General features: G+C 29.1%; 2 protein-coding genes across 3 annotated transcripts in view; both read left to right on the top strand.

Annotated features, from left to right (window-relative positions):
* The window catches only part of LOC100210284 (neurobeachin), a 104,288-nt gene extending 97,724 nt beyond the window's left edge, over positions 1–6,564 (top strand). The window contains exons 49-50 of the mRNA XM_065812996.1: positions 4,863–5,014; positions 5,206–6,564. Coding sequence (XP_065669068.1) covers positions 4,863–5,014; positions 5,206–6,262 — 1,209 coding nt within the window. The 3' untranslated portion in view covers positions 6,263–6,564. The remainder of the gene's footprint in view (positions 1–4,862; positions 5,015–5,205) is intronic.
* An 11,732-nt stretch (positions 6,565–18,296) lies between these two features.
* The window catches only part of LOC100198210 (histone acetyltransferase KAT6B), a 24,269-nt gene continuing 20,885 nt past the window's right edge, over positions 18,297–21,680 (top strand). The window contains exons 1-2 of one of the 2 annotated variants that reach the window (XM_065812994.1): positions 18,297–18,451; positions 19,436–19,701. In XM_065812994.1, the coding sequence (XP_065669066.1) occupies positions 19,443–19,701 (259 nt within the window). In that variant the 5' untranslated portion in view covers positions 18,297–18,451; positions 19,436–19,442. The remainder of the gene's footprint in view (positions 18,452–19,435; positions 19,702–21,680) is intronic. The other variant, XM_065812995.1, reaches the window with a different exon arrangement.

The raw sequence follows: 21,680 nt of genomic DNA, 5'->3' as shown, positions 1-21,680 counted from the left end.
TGAAGGGGTAGTTTCTGAACTATATGAGAAGCTTATGGCTGAGTCAATAACTGCAAATGAAGTTCAGTCAGATCAGGTTATCCTGCTTCAGGTTATCCTCTTCAGTCAGATCAGGTTATCCTGCTACTGGTAACATGTAGCCCAGTACAATCTGCTTCATGTCCTGCTGCCTTGTAGGATACGCCTTTTTAGGCAAAGGCTAGGAGATGCCAACTCCGATTTAAAACACCCCCTGCCTTGGGGCTCTTGGTTGATTAAAGCTTCTCACCCCTTCTTCATCTATTAGGCTGGCGCAGATGTTGAATGCTGGATCTTCTTGACTCAATGTATGGGTTTTGCTTGTGTCTCTGTTTTTATGACTAGGCAACTCATTCTATTATCTCCTAATGAGGGTACAGCTCTAAAACTCAGTGTTATGGTTCTGAGGCCGGCTGGTAGTCAGGTTTCCGGAACTCTATGGTAGCTCTCAGAGAGGCTGATTCCATCAACAGCTGAAAAATATCAAAGTATTAACAGTGCCATGTTGCGCATGGATGGTGTCCCTGTTTGTACTTTTGGTGTGCATTGCGGAGGCCACATTTGGAGCCCTTTGTTACGGCTTAGGGTTTATTAGTAGTAATGAGACAATTGCTTGGGCTATTAAACAGTGTTCTGAGTACTATCTATGCTTTGAGTCAAGTTCTTCAATCTAATTTTAAAATGAATAAAGTACCAAAAACTATAAAACACCAAAAACCATCATCATCACCAAGTTCTCTAAACCTATCATTCACTAATATTCGTGATCTCGAAGTAACTTTTCTTCTGTTGAGTCTTATCTCTTGCAAAGTTCACCAGACCTACTTGCTCTTTGTGAGACTAATTTGAGTTCAGCTGTCTCATCTTGTGATCTTAGTGTTGATGGTTATCTTCCTCTAATTCGTAAAGACTCCAATAGTCACATGCTTGGCCTGGGCATTTACATTCGTAAGAATTCACCCATTTGTCGTGAAACTAGGTTTGAATCCACAGACTATTCTTTTATGTGCTTTCGTTTAGCACCACTTCACTCTATTGCCTTTCTCTTTGTTCTATATCGCTCTCCTTCATCTCAAGACTGCACACTTTTTGACGTTATTTCTGATCATATTGACCAAGCCCTCTCTTTTTATCCATCAGCTAATATAGTTGTTGTTGGTGACTTTAATACTCACCACTCTTGGCTCTAGTGTCAGTGATTCGGCAGGCATTAAAGCCCACAACTTTTGCCTTTCTCAATCCCTAACTCAAATAGTCAACTTTCCAACTTGCTTTCCAGACAACCCGAATCATTTAGCTTCACTACTCGACTTATGTCTTGTTTCTGATCCTAATCAGTGCTCTGTTTCTCCACATTTACCCTTAGGTGCTTCTAATCACAGTTTGATCTCTCTAAAACTAATATCTCATTCTTCTTCATCACCTGAATCCCCTTATTATTGAATCTCTTACAACTACAGTAAAGCTGACTGGGATTCTTTCTGTGATTTTCTTCGTGATGGCCCTTGGGTAGAAATCTTTTGTCTTCCTGTTGACAAATGTGCTTCTTACATAACTTCGTGGATTCAGGCTGGCATGGAATCTTTTGTTCCCTCTCAACGATTCCAGGCCAAGCCTGACTCTCCTCCATGGTTTTCCTCACACTGTGCTGCTCCGATTGCCAATCGAAACCATTACTTCCATATTTATCAGCAAAACAATTCTCCAGAAAACAGACGTCTGTTTATTACTGCTAGAAACAATTGTAAAAAGGTTTTGTCTAACGCCAAAACCCGATATTCTCAGGTCATGAAATCTCGTATCTCATCTCAAAAATTAAGCTCTCGTGACTTCTGGAGAATCTTTAATAATATCAATAATAAGGGCAAATCTATAATTCCACCTCTCTTGAATGGTTCAGACTTTGTCACCTCACCTAAAGACAAAGCTGAATTGTTTGCTAAAAACTTTTCATCAATATCATCTCTTGATTCCACTAGTTGCTTTCTATCTGATATTGCCAACAAACAGGTTGATCCATTGCTTGACATTCATATGACTCCAGCATCTGTATCTAAAGTGATTTCCTGCCTAGACTCTTCTACAGCTTGTGGCCCGGACAACATACCTGTTATTGTCTTGCAGAAGTGTTCTCCGGAGCTGTCGTCTATACTCTCAAAACTATTCAACAAGTGCTTATCAGAGTCTTGCTTTCCAGCCTGCTGGAAAGCGGCATCTGTTATCCCTATCTGAAAATTCTTGGATTCGTCTAACTACCATCCCATAAGTCTTCTTCCTATCAAGGTTTTTGAATCTTTAATTAACAAACACTTAATTTCTCATCTTGAATTTAATCACTTACTTTCTGACCATCAATATGGATTTCGATCTTCTCGTTCTACAGCTGATTTGTTAACAGTAATAACTGACAGGTTTTATCGTGCATTAGATAAAGGTGGAAAGGTTAAGGCCATCACTCTAGACATTTCAAAAGCTTTTGATAAAGTTTGGCATGCTGGTCTTCTCCATAAGCTTTCTTCTTATGGTGTATCCGGCAACATCTTTAAGACTATTGAATCCTTCCTTTCCAATCGTAGCATAAAATTTGTCCTCGATGGACAACACTCATCTTCTTATTCTGTAACTTCAGGGGTTCCTCAAGGTTCTATCCTTGACTCTATACTCTTTTTAATTTACATTAACAATCTTCCAGATATTCTCTCATCTAAGGTGGCATTGTTTGCTGATGATGCTACCATTTATTCTTGTCGTGATAAGAAACCAACACCTTCTGATTGCTTGGAGGGAGCATTTGAGCTTGAAAAGGATCTCACTTCTGCTACAGCATGGGGCTCACAGTGGCTGGTGAACTTTAATTCAGATAAAACTCAGATAAAAATTTTTTCAGCCAATCGTTACTGCAATAATTTAGATCTTCCTATATTTATGAACGGTGATGTACTCGATGAGTCATCCACTCTTCATCTTCTAGGATTAACTCTTACTTCCAATCTTTCTTGGAAAACATGTATCAAATCAGTTGCAAAATTAGCATCTGCTAAGGTTGCATCTCTTTATCGAGCTCGTCACTTTCTTACTTTGGATTCTATTCTCTATCTCTATAAATCTCAAACCTGGCCGCGTATGGAATATTGTTGCCATATCTGGGGCGGATCCTCTAATGATGCCCTTTCTCTTTTAGACAATGTGCAAAATTGTGTTGTAAACATAGTTGGACCTGCTCTTGCAGCCAACCTCCAACCATTATCACATCGTTGTAATGTTGCTTCTCTTTCTCTTTTCTACAAATACTATAATGGGCACTGCTCTCAAGAGCTAGCGTCTCTTGTGCCATCTACTATAATTCATTTTCGTGTTATTCGTCATTCAATTAAGTGTCATCCTTTATCTGTGACTGTTCCTAAGTGCTCCAAAAACGTTTATTCGTCTAGTTTTTTTCCTCGAACATCAGCTCTTTGGAATTCGCTTCCTTCATCTTGCTTTCCTGACTCATATAATTTGCAATCTTTTAATTCGTCTGTCAATCGTTATCTTGCTCTACAATCTTCATCTTTTCTCTTTCAGTAACTTCCAACTTTAATTAGTCGCTGCTTGCAGCCTTGTTGGAAGCGAAGATGTTTAAAAAAAAAAAATGTGAGAACATTCTCTTTATTCATGCAATCCTTGGGTGTGATACAACATCTCACATTTATCGTATCAGAAAAGGGGCTTCTTTAAACAAATTCTTGACAAATATTCATTTTCGTGAGCAAGTATCTGTATTCAATTCTCAATTTGCATCTGTCAGTGATATTATATCAGCTGGAGAAAAAGCCTTGGTCCTCTTATTCAATGGGAGTTCCGACGAAAGTCTGGAGACTCTAGGATACAAACGATTCTGTGAAAAAGTAGCTACCAACATATGCCACGTTCAAGCAGCCAAATACCACATCCTCTGTGTGTACTTGCAAGTACAAGAATAAAAAGGCTAGTGAAGAAGCACTCCTTCCTGAAGAGTGGGGATGGAGGAAGAGTGCTGAAGGCCTCATTCCTTTTCAGACTGATTTACCGCCAGCCCCTGCAGATCTACTGAGTGTTCTACGATGTAATTACCAAACTGACTGCCACATCCTAAAATGTACTTGTAGAAAAAATGGAATTGAATGTACCTCAGCATGTGGGCACTGCAGAGGAACAAGTTGTGCAAATGTATCTCAAATGAATTTTGATGATTCAGACGAAGAAGTTAATCTCATTTGACTTGGTGTTTAACCTAAATAATGCATTTATATACTTTTACACATATTACTTTTATAAAAGTATTTGCAAATAATTTTTTGTGTCATGCTTACATGAGTATGGGATTTAAAATAAATAAAACTTTTGTATCATTTTTTAAAGTAAGCTTTTACTCAAAAGTACAAGTCAAAGAGTTTTGAAACAAAAAAGCATCAGAAAACTGTTACATACTGCAAAAGTAAAAAAAAAGTATAAAAAAAATATCACTATACTTTTCGAAAAAAGTGATAAGTATGACAAAATCAAAGATGACAGTCTTTTTGTTTGATTTGTGTTTTTTTTTTCTTTTTCCCCCACAAGGATTGCTTAGGACTTTTTTAAGTCATTCAGGATACTAAGAGTAGATAAAAAATGCTGACAGACTTTTTGTTGCAATTTGTTCAAGGTGGGCCTACTTTTTTTTATTAAAATGCCTGTACTATTATAATTTATACTGAGGATCCGGTGTGACTAATATTACAACTTGTTGAAGAAGTAATTTTTCGCTGCATTTTTGTTATAACAAAATGCTGAAATCAAAACTTTAGTTTTTAATGGCTTTTTGTTTTTTAATTTTTATTTTATAGGCTGTTGTATTTACTAAAGACGGTCGATTTTTTGTTACGGGTGGTTACGATAAGTGTTTTCAAGTATGGCGAAGTTTTGAAATGATATTATTAAGTGTTTTTCCGCCTTGTGATGGTAGCATTCGTTCACTTGCACTTACTCCTGACCAAAAGTAAGTTATTTAAAATATTGTTTGATAAGCTACAAGAGTTATTTCTGAAGCTCAAATTTCAATCAAAACTTAAATTCAAAATCGATAATTTTGTTCTTAAATTGACAATATTTAACTTCAGGTGCTTGTTTTTTTTTTTATGTGTGTGTGTTTTTTCTAAAAAATTTTATTTTTATAAATTTAATTATCAGGTGCTTGGTTGCGGGTTTAAGTACGGGTTCCATTATTGCGATGGCTATGGACTTCTCCATATGGCCTCGTGTGCACAAATCATCTTCGACTTCTAATGTAAATAGTAAGTTAACAAATTTGCAGAATAATACAACAGGTAGTGCTCCCGAAGTAGTCTTTTCCTCATCACAAAATTCTGGCATAGAAGATAAATGTATTACTGATGAAAAATTTCAAGAAGGTTTAAATCTACTAACTGAGACCATTTCTAATAAGAATGAAATAGAAAATACTTCTACTGAACGTTTATCATATCATCCAGAAATGACAAGCGAGTTACCAAATAATTTTAATGTAGCAGATAAAGTAAAAAATCCAGAACCTTTATCAAATAATGAACCTCCTGAAGACTTGTCAAACAACAAATATCTAGAGGATTTCTCTATTGATAAATCTTCCGAAGGACTGTTAAATGATGAATTGCCTCTAATCATATCAAATAACGAATCCGAAAAAAGTATATCAAATCGTGAATTTCTAGAAAATGAATCTCCCAATGAATCTCTAGAAAATTTTTCCACAAATCAACTACAGAATTTATCTAATTATGAACCTCTAAAAGATTTATCAAATAATGAATCTCTAAAAAGTTTATTAAAGAACGAATCCCATGAAGATTTTACGAGTAATAATATAATGATAAATAATCGTTCCTCAATTAGTTCGACAGATAGTATATTATCTACGGTAATTCAGTATTCTAACGGAAAATCTTCGAGTAAAACCGAAGAGCAATTTGAAAATGTATCTGTTGATCAGTTTAAAGAAGAGTTATCTGGTGACCTATTGATTGGTCAATATAAAGATTTTCCTGAGACTATGAAAACAACAGCAAATCTAAACGTTTCATCTGGTTACACAACAAGTTTACCTAATGTTGAAAAAATTGATGACCAAAGCAATATTGTTTCTAGTGAAGAAATTCCTATAGAAAAATTACGTGAGCATGAAAATTCTGAATATCCAGAGGGTAAGTCAGTTAAAACATTGCTCGAGACATCAAAAATAGTAGAGTAACTGTTGCCATAGCAATATTTATTTTTAAATTAGCTGATTTGATTTTTTTTTAATGGAATTCAAAAAAAATATTATATTCAATTAATTGCTTTTGCTATAAATGCAAAATGTATTTTAACCAACGGGAAAAATAGATGTACATATAAATAATATTAGTAGTAGCTTGTAATTTCCCAATTGTTCTTTCTATAAGTGTGTATGTTTTTTTTAAGGGGTCGTCTTTTTTTGTAAAGGGTTTTTGTTAATTTCATATTTATTTGTATACTTGATCTATATTTTGTGATGGTATCATGTTTACGATAGTTGTGTTTTAGTAAACTAAATTATTTCCTTAGAATATAGTTGAATAACTTTAAATGAAATGCAATAAAACGGTATCTCTCCTTTCTGACAGTTTTGCAGCCTTTTTTTTTCACGAACTGAACCAATGTTTTTTTAATGTTTTTTTTTTTTTTATCTTGTTATAAATTTATAGGCAAGTCTTCTTATCTAGCACTTTCGGTTTTATTTTAAATTTTTATACGCTATAAATTAAGTATAATTAAGTTAATTTTATTATGGAATTACTGAACCTATATTTAACTATACTTAAAAATATTGAAATTTTTAATGCAACATTACTGCTTTATCAGTGTGCAAAGCAACCCCCGTATGTGGAAAAAAAAAATTATAAGAATAAAACGATGATTTTTTGTTTATTGGAGTAGAAAATTATTACTAATGAACAATAAGGACATTACAATAATAATATATTAACTATTAACATTTATAAAAATGTAAAGATTGGACACTTCTAATTTCAATTTTAACATAATCAATCTTTTGTCGTATCATTTTTTATTATCAATCGTATTTTGGGAATTAGATTTGGTCTACGAAAAATCGATTTTTTTTTTCAACTTTTGATTAAATCAGAAAAAAGAAAAGTTTAAGGGAAGTCCTGCAACTAGTTTATTTTACAGTGCACAGTTATAATATATATCCAACCAGTTTTTTTAACTGCGCAAAATTATAAATTTTATTCTTAAAGATTTCAAATTTAAATTTTTATCAGCGACTCTTTTCATTAAGGTCTTTTTTTAAAAAAAAAAGAATTAATTGATTTTTTGGAGGTAACACCTTTATATAAAAAAGGCGTGTGGTGCGTTAATGATTTCAGATATAACTTTTAGTGTTTTTTTTTAGAAGCAGTTTTTTCCAGATTCAAAGTAGCAATTAATTAAAATACTTTTTACACAGTAGACCCTTTGTTTAAACAAAGAAACAATTATTTATCAGAAATTTGAGTAAAAAATAAACAAATCTTGTAATTAGAAAAACACAAGTTTAATACAATCTTTGCTTTCTTTAATACATCTTGAACTCTTTTTTAGAAAGCTACCCTAGCGTGGGGTAATTGAGCAACTTTTTAATAGCTTTTTTTAAAATAAAAACTTGTAGATAATTTTAAAAAGTGAGATGTTTTTTTAGTACTACATTAAATCTTTCATAGAGGTATGTTGGATTTGAGAAAAAATATAAAGTGAAGAATTTGTGTTAAAAAGTATACGGGTGCACATTTACCCCACGATTTGGGGTAAATGCGCACCTTTTTTTTTGCTGTTGATAAAATTATCGAATTTATATATATGTGTGTGTGTGTATATATATATATATATATATATATATATATATATATATATATATATATATATATATATATATATATATATATATACAAATACTTACTGCCTTTTCTTTTTATTGACAATACTCTAATAAAGCAAGTAAGCTTTACCAAATTTTTAGGTGTTTGTATTGATGAAAATCTCTCATGGAAAAAACTCATAGAAAATTTGGGCAATAAAATATCCAAAAGTATTGGAATATTATATAAAGCAAGAAGTTTCCTAAATAAGCACACCTTAACTCAACTATATCATCCATTTATCGATTGCCACCTGAATTATGCAAATGTTGCGTGGGGTAGTACAAATAAAAGTAAACTTGAACCTCTGTATCGTCAACCAAAACATGTTGCACGTCTTTTAGGGATTGTTTTACTCATGCCAAGCCTCTCCTAATTGATATGAATGTTTTTAGTATATACGAGCTGAATATTTTCAATATTCTTTGTTTTATGTATAAATGTAAAAACAGTTTATCTCCTGAAACCTTTCAAAATTTATTTACTTTGAAAGAAAAGAACAAATATATCTTAAGAAATGATAAAGCTATTCGACAACCTTTTTACCATACAAATTTTGGAAAGTTTTGCATCTCGTTTCGTGGAGCTTTTCTGTAGAATAAAATAATTTCAAAAAATTGTGATATTTTTAAGAAATGTAGTTATCCCTCTTTTAAACTAAAACTAAAAAATATTATATTTTCAATTGATGAAATATCTATGTTATTTTCAATTGATGAAATATCTATTTTAAAATTTTGATTTAAGTTTTCTATATTTAATATATATATATATGTATATATATATATATATATATATATATATATATATATATATATATATATATATATATATATATATATATATATATATATATATATATATATATATATATATATATTATATATATACAGAGGTGTGCAAAATAATACGTAATAATAAGGATAATGCGTTTATTACATCATATTTATGAATATGCTAGACATAAACGCGGGAATCCCACATATATTTCTAACCTCACTTTCTTATGTATATTGTGTTGTTTGCTGGTGATGTATAAACAAGTTGGTGTATTTATTTTATTTTTTATGAACACTTTAATTTAAGGTAAGCAAAATAATAAGTAATGTATATTTAAAAATAAATTATTTTCAGTAATAATTTAATTTATTTAGTTAAAAGATGAATTTTGTTAACAGTTGCTATGAAATTTGTTGAATTAAAATGAAAATATTTATTTTTTTAGAAGAAATAAAAAAAAAGAATAAAAAATAAAATAAAAATGGGACGTAACGTACATTGTTCGGAAGATAAAAGAAATTTAATCAAAATTTTACGAAACATGGGTAAAATTTTGAAAGAAATTTCAAATTTAATGGACAGTTCAATTAATATGGTATGTAATGCAATTTAAAAAAAAATACACCCGAAACACTTGGTCGAAAGAGGAAAACATCCAGAAGAGATGACAAAAATATTGTTCTTTATGCCAAAAGAAATCATTTTGCAACGTCAATAGAAATAAAATCTACTCTTGGCCTGCAAATTGATGCTTCGACAGTTAGAAAAAGGCTTACTCAACAATATGTTAAAGCCAAAGTACCAAAGAAGTGTCCATTTTTATCCCCAAATAATTTTAAAAACAGGAAAGATTTTGCTAGGAAACATGTGGGCTGGCCATCTTCAAAATGGCGAAATATTCTTTGATCAGATGAGACCAAAATTAACTTGTTTGGGTCAGATGCACTGAAAAAATATGTCAGAAGACCAAAAAGAAAAGAATATGATCCTAGATATACCGTCAAAACGGTTAAACGTGGTGTTGGAAATTTTAAAATATGGGGTTGCATTCCTTATTATGGAGTTGGTCCCCTTTTTTGGATTAAAGAAAATATGAACATAGAAATATATTTAAAAATACTGCAGGATGTTATGCTACCCTTCGCAGAAGAAAACCTACCTTTGATTTGGGTCTATCAACAAGATAATGATCCTAAGAATACAGTAAAGGTAGTAAAGAATTGGTTTCATAACGAGAAAATTTGGATTTTGAAGTCACCAATCCAATCACCGGACATAATTCCGATAGAAAATCTCTGGCCATACGTTAAAAATGAACTAGGAAAACTTCCTAGTTCATTTTTAACGTGACCAAAAATAAAGATGAACATTGGAAAACATTAAATACATTTGGAAAATACGTACATCCAATAAGTACATGCCAAAAATTAGTTAATAACATGCCAAAAAGATGTGCAGTGATAATTGCGAATAAAGGGTATAAAACCAAATATTAATAAACCATGAGTAAATTAAATTTTTACTTATTATTGTTCATTATTTCCAAGAAAATATGTACTTAATTTTAATTTACCTACTTTTTTGCACAGTAGATATTTTTAAAAATTATATAGGCTAGAACCCTCTGCCAATAAATATTCAGAGGTTTCAACCACTCTAGGATCACATATTCCTTTAGAGCAAAGTGAATCTAATTCGTAAGTGCTTTCATTTGAGTAGTTGTTAAATTTTTTTTGCATGTGTGCTTGTTTTTGATGGAAAAGCGAATCTTCAAGGTCATAACCATCATCATATATATCACTTTTTTCAGTAAGTAAATTTTTTATCAGAAGCTTTTTGTAGCTCAATATATATCTTGGAGCTTGAAGGTATATCATAATCAATCATTTCTGTAAAAGTATTCAAATATAATTTTAAATTTTTTTCTTGTCTTTCTATATTTAAGGGTTCATTAAGTTGGGTATTTTTTATTTTGACTAGCTTGTGTTTTGAATAGAATTTAGAAGCAGAAGAATCTGTTACCACATCTTCTAGTGAAACACTTTATCCTGGTGAAACCTTAACTTTTTTCCCACGCAGTACTGCTCCAGGCTTTTTAACAGAAGTTTCTCGAAGTTCTGCAAAACGTTCAAGAATTAATGGGGGTACTAAGTTCTGAAAAGATTTAGATATGTCTGTCCTTAAAATCATGTTGATAATTTTTTTTCAGTTTAGTTCTTAGATACCAGATGTTTTGAACCCATTTACGGGAAACTCTTGTATGTGATTCATATTAGTCAAGAGATTAAGGAGCAATTTTGGAAAAACATTTTTTGGTAGGGATGTATGTGATTCCTATCACATACATCCCTACCAAAATATAAATCTTCTTTCACCAATTTTCCATTCAGTAATTACTTTTCTCCATGCTGATTTCATGGGTCCACAAACTGCAAGGTCAAGAGGCTGTAGCAGATGCATACTATTAGAAGGTAAGAAGGCCATCCTAATGTTGTTAGCTTCACAAATTTCGATAATATCAATAGATAAATGGAATGCTAAATTATCACCTATAAGAAGTTTTGGTGTGTTGTTGTCAACAGGTCTGAAGTTAGGTATTACTAATGTTTGCATCAAATCTTTAAAACAGTTACCATCAAACCAACCAGATTTTGTACGGTTATAGCGTGCACCAATTGGACCTCCAAGTATCTAAGTGTCCATTAGACGCTCAGCTTTATACACTGTATATGGAGGAAGAAAAACACCACCAGCAGTACATGTAAACATTATAGACACTGATGACTTTGATGTACTAATAAATCTTTCAGCATGTTAAGAACCTTTCCGAAATATCATTTGTTTTGATTTTGGGTCATCAGAAAGATTAGTTTCATCATAGTTTATTATGTTTTGTGGTATGACAATTTTTATTGTATCTTCTAAGTTGTTTAAAAATCTATTAACAGAGTCACATGAAATTGCAGCACGCTTTCTACAAATATTTTGACATGCTCGATAAGACAAAAGACTTTTATGCCGCTCTAAAAATGATCTTACCCAATCATCACCAGGCAAATTTTTCTTTAAAACATGGGCAGTCTCTTCCAGATTTGTTCAGAAAACTTTGTACTAATAATTTGACGTCTATTTTATCAAATGCATAGCCAAAATCACTAAAAGTTGCAATGTATTGTGCAATTGATATTTCCTCGCCTGGTAGCAATGAACTCTTTCGACCAACCACACTACTTTTGCTTATCCACTAATATGACACCTTAAAGTTCTGTGTGGTACGTTTAGTAGCCTTGCCACACGTTTACAAGGTTTTCAATCATTAACAAGTTCGATAGTTCTTTTAAGTTCACTATCAGAGTAAGTTTTCCACAAATCTGTGATAAAAAAGTATTTATGAACACTATATTTTATGAACAATTCATTTATAAGACTTATACGAGTTTACTGCAATATATGTATGGTATATTAGAGAAAAGTTCAAAATTCTAAGAAAGTTTTAACTACAAATGCTTACCCTTAATGTTTCCAGTTCATAGTTTTCACGGAATTCTATGAATCTACACTGTGATATAATTAACTTGTTATTGGTTATTTATTTTCTTCCAAAAGTGCAGTAATTAACAACTTATACTTTCTTAAAGTTACTTTATGTATTTTTAGCTTGAAAATGAACTAAGCATTATTACTAAATTTTTTATTTGTCTTTTAAAATGAATATGTTAACGGGTGCGCGATTACCCCGTGAAATGCTCGATTATCCTACGCTACGGTAATAAGTGGATTTAAACTGCACGATAATCTTCGCATAACATCTTCATAAGAGGGTATATTTTTCAAATTCATCAGCGTTAATTTGATGCTTACATGATAAAACACGAAGAATAAAGTAGAAAACTTTCATCAGATCTATGCCATGTATTTCAGTGGACACTACAAAGTTTCAGAATACTGACGTGTTTTCATTATTTGTTTTACATGAACTGTTGCTTAAAAGCGATAATCTAGTGACCGTTTTTCCATCAATCATTGTGTATTCTAACTTATTTTTTATAATAAAGGATTAACAGACCGTTGCACTGTGGAAAATAGTACTACAAAAACGGTTTTTGCTCAAATGGTTTCAAATGGTAAATGGTTTTTGCTCAAATTTTAATTTAACAACTGAAATTATATTTTGAATTTTTTAAATAGTTAATCTTTACTATAATCTAAAATTTTCAGCTAATTTTATGTAAAAAGATTATTTTTGAAGCCCTACTCTTTCATATTTTTATAAACGTTCAATTAAAACTTATTTGTTTCATTCTTTAAAAGTTTTTTTTTTTTTTTTCAAAGTTACTTTTAAAAGGAAAATTATGTGATATAGTTTATGTGTTATAGATGATGCAAGGAAAAGAATCTTAACATTCATTCATTAAACAAGAATTAAAAACAGATCTGTCAAATACAAAAATGGTATTTACTAATGAAGTCTATCTATAAACATAATTTTTACCTGCCTTACCATTTTCTGATATCAACGTATGATTCTGATTTTTGACCTTGTAAACTTATTACAGACAATGAATGCTGCCACTGTTTACGTTTCTTACAACTTGAGCTATTATATTACGTTTGTGTTAAGTCTATTCCAATTCTAGTCAGTGTTTAGAAGAAATATTTGATAGAAAATATTTTATTTATAATCGAGCCTGTGAAATGCAAAATATGTAGCAAAATTATTGTTATGCATCTGTAAATGTAGTTTTACAGATGTATAATAATCTTTGAATTTTTAAATAAACACAAAGCAAAAAATGAATGTAATTAAGTTATAACTCAACTTATTCCGCACACATTAACTTACATACCAGTTAAGAAATAAACTGAAAGCTTGTTTTTGATTTTAAAATTTGTTATTGAATTATTGTTAAAAATTTTTTTTCATAAAAATATCAGCACACAAATACAAAAAACTATTAATTTTTTCTTTCAAAACCTATTATAAAAAGTTAGCAATTGTACAAGATGTTATGTTACTTCAATCATGTTTTATGGTTCAGCCTCTGGTCAAGTGATCTCTGATTATGTTTAAAAGCTGACTATCTATGAGCTTCATGGATCAAAGGTGGATCACCTAATAAACGATACAATCGAAGTTAGGATGGCTTGATTCTGTTTGCTTTACAGACTGCTTTGAAACCATGTTTATTCAAATTTGTGAATCTTTCAGGAGTTAAAGCTTTTAATGGCGATAATCTAAGCAATCATTTCAGTGAAAAGGTAAAGTTAAATTAGCAGAAGAAAATAGTTTTTTGTTTATTTGTTTAATTGCAAGCACTACTTATTTATTGCAACTATTTAATGTTGCGTCTTTTGAATCTCTTAAAAGATATACCTGATCAATGAAAAACCTTGTGTTCAAAAAAAAAAAAATTATCGATATTACAAAATATATTACAAAATTACAAAATATATTTCTTTATTAAAAACTAAATATACTTTTATTATATACAATTACAAAGGATATTCAATTAGTTGTTCAAAGTGTAAATATCAAAATGACATTTGGACCTCTAAATTAGTTGATAAAAAAGGAAGTTAGGGAAGAGTGGGGTAATGGCGAATGCGGGGTAACTCCGAACATGGTCAAAACAGCATTGTAGAAAAATAAATTCAACAATTTCTTTTTACCTGCTGAGAAGGGATCCTATACTCAGTTCCAGACGTGCAGTAGTGTAATGAAGTTGCGGATGTTGTTTACTATAATTTGATTTTAACTTTTTTTTATAATTTTATGCAACATTTTTCTTGAGTAACACTCTGTTGTAGCTTCTATGGAAATAAAGCCACTCCTTTTTTTTGTTATTGTTGCATAATATAATTTTTAGACTTAGTTATTATAATTAGCATTTTATTCGTTATTACACAACAGTGTTTGTGATTGCCCCCCCCCCCCGATGTATTCGGAATTACCCCACGTAGGTTGGGTAATTCCGAACACCAATGGTTTTATTTTTGACATAAATTTTTATTTTAAAATAAGATTTTAAAAAATTGCTTTTGAGGGTTTGACTGAATAGTTAAACTAATTGATAAGCAATAAATATGATCAATTTTGTATAACTGGTGTCTTTAATTCTCATTCCCGCTTAGGTGTTCGCCATTACCCCACTCTCCCCTAATTTAATTAATTCTAATGCGGAAACTAAAGAAAGAAGTTAGAGGACTGGGTAATCGTGGAAGATTGGAGGATGCGACAATCGATTGACTGAAAAATTTATTCAGTGCGAAAACTTTTCTTGTACTATTGAGAGTAAACAATTGGCACTACCCCACATTTTCCAACAGGTACAAGTATTTGACATAAATTTAACAAGGATAAAACGTATCGCACTAACTTAATGCTTAGGAAAACTTGTAAGAAAATCCTTTGGAGGAATGAGTATGTATATATATATATATATATATATATATATATATATATATATATATATATATATATATATATGTATGTATATATATATATATATATATATATATATATATCCATTTTGGATCAGTTCTCACAAAATGTAATTACATATTATTATTAATAAAATATAATTACAAATTGTTTGAAGTTTGAGATAAAAAGGTTTTTATTTCTTTCAAACTTACTTTTTTTTATTAACGCGTGAATTTCTTTGGCAAATATTCTTAAAAACCAAGTGACAGCCAATGTTTAATATAAAGTTTTCCAACGCCAAAATGGCGAACAGTCAAGGTTTAGTCAAAATTAGCAGCGGAAAACAGCAACAAAGACATAGTTTAATGCAATTAACTAGGTTTTTTCTCTACCGAATTCTTGCAACCAATTGCAAAAATCGAGATGAACTAACAAATCATATTCTGCTTGAAATAAACAAGTGTAGCCGAGTTTTAGTCTCATTTAAACATCCAAGGAAACTGACAAAACATCTAGCTCTCAACAGAAAATTACTCGAAATTAAAAAAATAAACAGAATTTCATCTTAAAGTTGCCAACTTTCTGCGTTGAATTCATGTCTCGGCACTTTCGGATTATTCAGAGAACAGAGGCAAAAAAAGCAATTTATTCAATACTCAAAGATCGCTAGAAAAGGTACAAGCTTTTAAGTCCCAATCCTGATGGAATTTCAGCAATGTTTAAAACAGCACAAACGCTTTCGTTAGGTCAATACTCTTGTATTAATAACGTTTTATGCTTTAGGGCAACAATAATCACTTTTTCTAAATTTAATATTAAATCATTCTCTTAGAAATTTAGGGGGAAATAAAAACAAAAATACCAGAATAAAAATAAACAAGAAAAAAAAAGTTAAATAAACGAGATTTTCATTCTATTACAAAAATAGCACAAAATTTTTAAACGTATATTCCAACCCATAACAGTAAAAATAATGTGCCAAAACCCATAAAAATAGCTGCAAAAAATGCTACAAGAAGTTCTTTATAAATATCTCTCGTGTATTTTGTTGATGTAACTTCATAGCTATATGTTAGAGTTAAAGAAATATAAACTTTTAAAAATAGAATATAAACAAACAATAAAAATACTTGCAAACAAAACTTATAAATAACATGCTTGTTCTCCCTAAAATACAGATGCTTCAAGTTTTTAGATAAACTATCAGATTTTTATTTTATAGAGCAGAAAGTTTTGTACTTTTTTCTCTTTTTTTGAGTTCATAAGATCACAAACAATTTTAGAGCTTTTAGAAGACAAAAAATAAAAACATTTAATAGAAGCATCTAATAAAAAGATTTCTATTTTTAACTATTGAATTTTATTTTTAAATATCAAGTTTAACTGATATAATTTTATTATAAAAATATAAATAATTGTTTATCAAAACCACATCTTTATTATGGCATACATAATTTATTAAAACTACATTTTCATTATGACAGTCATGATTATCAAGGTCTAGATTGTCAAGGTTGTTTTAATTTTAATTACAATAAAAAAAAACAGCCTAGACTCCTAATTAAATCATTATAATTGCCTTTTTAAAAAGCATATCTGAGTTTGAATATCAGAAAAATAATTTTTAAATTAAATATTTTTTGTGCATTTATGAACAAAAAATTAATCTATAATTAAATTATTTTTTAACTCTTTTTAAATTTTAACTAAAATATTTTGAATAAAAAGTTTCAGTTAAATTTTCATTTTATAAAATGCAAAAACATAATAATTCAAATGATAATTTTTATAAAAAATAACATTTTTTATAAATATACAAACTTTATTAATGGCTTCGATAAATAACACAATTATAGCAGAAAAGATACACAAAAAACCAAGCAGTAAAGAAAATTCCAATACCGAGAAGAATTAGAGTTAAATGAGGGTATAAAACAGGATTTACAGGACTAATATAACGACTCATCTGTTCAATTCCAATATCCTTAACAAAAAAATTTATTGTAATTTATATATAAATAAAAAATAAATTCAAAAATAATAATTTTAAAATCTACAACAAAAATAAAGTTAACTATGAAATTCTTTTTAACTAGAAGCTTATTAAAATAATAAAGATAAAAAAAGAACAGGGATTTTATTGTCTGCACTATTCTAGCCTTTTTGAGTAGTTTATCCCGTTTACTAGTCCAGCATTTTGGCTGATAACTAAGGCTAATCAAAATGTTCATCAACAAGTCCCGTCCAATTTTTTGCAAATAAACTTTTTCTGAAGATTACTTATTTCGCGAACAATATACTATACAATAGCTGACACTTTTACATAGTGAGTCAGTGGGACTAGTTGAGAAAATGTATTTAATCTAAATTAAAAAATTGAGATTTGGTGACATTTACCAGTATGAGGCATAACATGGTATAAAAAACTTATATTACCATAAATATTACAGAACTTATTCTAAGATAAAAAGTTATTTGGAGATGGGAGTAAATCTTGACTTGACTAATACTAAACTCTCAAAAATATATTAACTAAGTGTGAAATAAAACATTTAACTTGACTAATTACGATATTATAATTTATATCTTCGTAGCTTTATACATTGAAAAATCTATAAAATGTAGCATGTTTGAAAACAAACTTAAAATTAGTTAAAAAAACCTAGTAAACACTAAAATGACTTATAAAAAATTATTAAAAGATTATAAAAACTACACATGAAACTACTACTACTGAATCAAAGTTGAATGAAAATTATTAGGTGACTTTTGTTGGATTAAAATTTGTTCATAAATATTTCTCACGTGTATAGATAACTATAGATAATAGAGCAATATCATTAGTGATGGTAAATAGTATACTAACCATTGTGATTTTATTATAATGAAACTGCAAGTGAGAAGTTTGATGCGGCTGCGGTTATCCTTGACTTAAGTAAACGTATTTATCGCTTATAAAAAAAACCAAAACACGTAGTCTTGATTTTTAGTTAGGCATCACACTGTTAAGAATAACAATTAAAAGAATAGAACATGCAAAAATGCGAATGAAAAGCTAGTTTAAGCACGAGTAAATATTTTTAACGTTAGTAAAAATTCTTTAGATTCTTTAAAATTAATATATTTATGATGTATTAATTTTTAAGCTAAAAACTTAATCAAAAATGAAATGAAAAAAAGTTTTCAAACTGCTTCAAAAACTTTAAATTAAGCCGAAAACCCAAGTTGACACTTATACGGAATAAGTATTCTATTCGCGCCATCATAGCTCGATAGCTACTATAATCTTAATACGAAGGTATGGTAGGCCTGGCTCAACCATTGTTTTTTTGCATATTCTATGATATATAAGCATTTTTGTTAGCACAAAAAAGTTATATTTTATTATGAGGAAATTTCAACTCTGTGATATTGTATAAGAATATTATAATTTAGGCATGAATTTTTTTAATTTTTTGTATGGAATAACTTTTGCATCAAATATTGGTTTTATAATTTTTATGCATGATTATATTAATGGTTAAATTGTAAGTAGTAGTAGTAGTAGTAATAGTATTTACAGCATAAGCTATGAATTATAAATATTTGGATATAAAAAAAATCATCACATAATCAAGTTTAATAGAAAACCTAATGTACAAGTTTTAATCAATAAAGTTAGTGATTAACAGTTAACATAAGCAAACTTTATGCATGTTGTAATAAAACAAAGCAAAAAAATAAAAAATAATAAAATAGCCAGCATTTATTTTATAATATTGGCTGTTTATGAACCAGTATTTCTTGAGAATAATGAGTAAAAATCCTAATGATGTTAGGTTGAAGCAAATTGAAGCATTTTTTTAAAGAAAGTATCAACTTTCAGTGACATTTTTTCAGTAGAAATGAGTCAAGCAAAGTTTTATCAGTTAATGCCAATATTATCAATTTATGTGGTCAGTATTGTTTGATAAGCTATAATGCAAGAATTTTAATCATGTATTAAAACATTGCATTTGAAATGCAAGAATATAAACAAAAAGTGTTTTTTAACCTTCCAGAATGCATAAATCCTAACAAAAAAAATCCTTACGTTTGTTTAACTTACATATGTAAAATATAAATAATTCTGGGAAATTTATAAGTGTGTTGTAATTCAATTTTTATTTTTTATATATAACAAGTTTATTATTATAGCAGTTTATCATTTATGTTAGATTATATAACTTATTGCAAACATAATAAAAAAGATTTTTTGTTTTTTCATTTAAATTTTAAATTTAAGTTAAATTTTGTTTTGTAGAATAAAAATGACAAAAACTGATCACGCTACAGTTATACCTTGGGTACTAGCATCTATTGCTAAAGTTAAAGGGCAAAAGCAGCAACCAAATGAAGAAAGAATATGCTTAGTGTTATTGCAGTCCTATGGGCTAAACAAAGAAGAAGGTCTTGAACATCTTTTAAAATGTGTTGAAGAAGGTCATGTTGTTGTGCAAGAAGCTAAAAATGGGAAGAATTCATATCGAAATGCAAAAAGTGTTGCTGCTGCTGCAATTGGAAAAAAATGTAAATGAAATTTTGTTTTTTAAATTTTAGTTTTAAAATTGCTTTATAGTAATTCACATTGCAAAAAAGTTTGTTTTTTTAATCATACGTTTTTATTAATATTTTGTAACTTTTTCATTTATTTAAGTATAAAATAATTTTAACAAGATAGAGCTTTCATATATTTTTTCTCTTATTTCAAATAACTTTTTCTTACTCAAGCTTTACAATACAAGTGATGGTCACTAAAGCAATTGCTTACACTCACACCTACCTTTCATTACACGAGCAATATAAGTTTACAGATTTCTCAAAAGTTTAATAAAAAATTTTAGATATTTAAAAAATTAAAATTTTATATGAGTATCCTTGTATAATTTAGTTTATGTAACAAGGCAAGCTTTGAGTTTAAAAGTAATCTGTGCCGCTATAGAATCTGCTTGTATATTTTTGAAGAAATTTTAATCTCATCTGTTATTATTAAAGATTTTTTAATTATACTTTTTGCTACTGATATATTCTTTAGTACATTTGTTGTTGTTGTTGTGGAAAGACGTGTTTTATTTACTATAATACATATAATGTGCATTTTTGCAAATTCTTTTCCTATTAAATTTTTTTTATATATAAAACGATTATTTTTGAAATTTTTATATAATTTCACTTCATTTGTGACCCAAATGGCATACTTCTGAAAAACTTTTTATTTTATAATATTAGAGACTCGTTAAATTTTCAAAGGTTTTAGGGCACCTCAAGATAATTTCCTTGAGGAATGATATTTTCCAGAGTATTTCTATGAATAGACAACTTTTGCATACCCATGCTATTATAATTCATAAAAAAATTAAATTCACCGCGCCCTACTCTGCATTGCATATCATTTTAATAATAAAACAAGAAGTTAATATAAAATATCAACTATATATAATGATAATGGAATTGTCTATATATAATTCCAGTTTTCTGGTCATTAAATTTTTAGCTTTTTAAAAACCGCAAAACTCTGTTTTGATCACTAAACTCAATAGCTGGTATTCAATAAAAAATATTTATTGTAAAACCATATTATTGCTATTATTTTTATTATTATTAAAGATTATGATTTAAACTTTAATATTTTAATTCATTTTATAAATCATTAGGTAAAACTAGAAAAATAAAGCATAATAAAGTACGATATTATTAAAAAACAACCTCTAATCACAACAGTCTATAGGAATTTGCTCGTAGCTCTTTTGCAGATATGTGTACAAAATTAATAACAGTTTAAAAATATATGAAAAATAATTTAAACTTTTTTATAGTTTTTTTAAAACAAAACAAAAAAACTTTAATAACTTATTTATCTTTAAATATATATATTTTTTATTATTATTATTTCTATTATCAGTTAATTAATTTCTGATTTAAAGTATTTAAATTTATAAGTAAATATTTCCTTAAACTTTCCCACTAAACAAAAGTTGATATTAATGTTTAATATAATGCACAAATAGCTTTAGAATAATTTTTTTTTAGCAGAGTGAGATAAAAGTACAAAAGGACATATGTCCAGTGGAAAGCAAAGAGCCTCTAAGATGAAAAATACTAAAAATTAATCTTATGTAAAATGTAGTAGTTATAACCAGGAACAATAATCAATAGTCGAAGAAAGTAAGAGTCATTAATTGTTGTGCTACTGAATGTTGTTAGTGTTGAGCGTAAGTGTGATGTATAGACAGTGTCTGTGATGGAGCAGAATTATTCATTTTATTAGTAGTTACCATGTGGTCTGTATTATTAGCATTATAAACAAATGTTATAGATATATGTATTTCATGGACATCTTGAGGATAGTATGGACTCGCATCTAATGGTACAGTATGAACACAAGAAGATCCCCAGCTTTCATCCAAGACTGGTATCCCACAAGGAATTCCATTCTGGGTGTACACCAGAATATCTTTTTGTTAGAGTATCCCTTTGTGTTATCCCAAAAGGACTTTTCTCAGGGTATC

Source organism: Hydra vulgaris, chromosome 12 (assembly GCF_038396675.1).
Source record: "Hydra vulgaris chromosome 12, alternate assembly HydraT2T_AEP".
Classification (NCBI taxonomy): domain Eukaryota; kingdom Metazoa; phylum Cnidaria; class Hydrozoa; order Anthoathecata; family Hydridae; genus Hydra; species Hydra vulgaris.
This window is presented reverse-complemented; position numbering and strand designations above follow the sequence as displayed.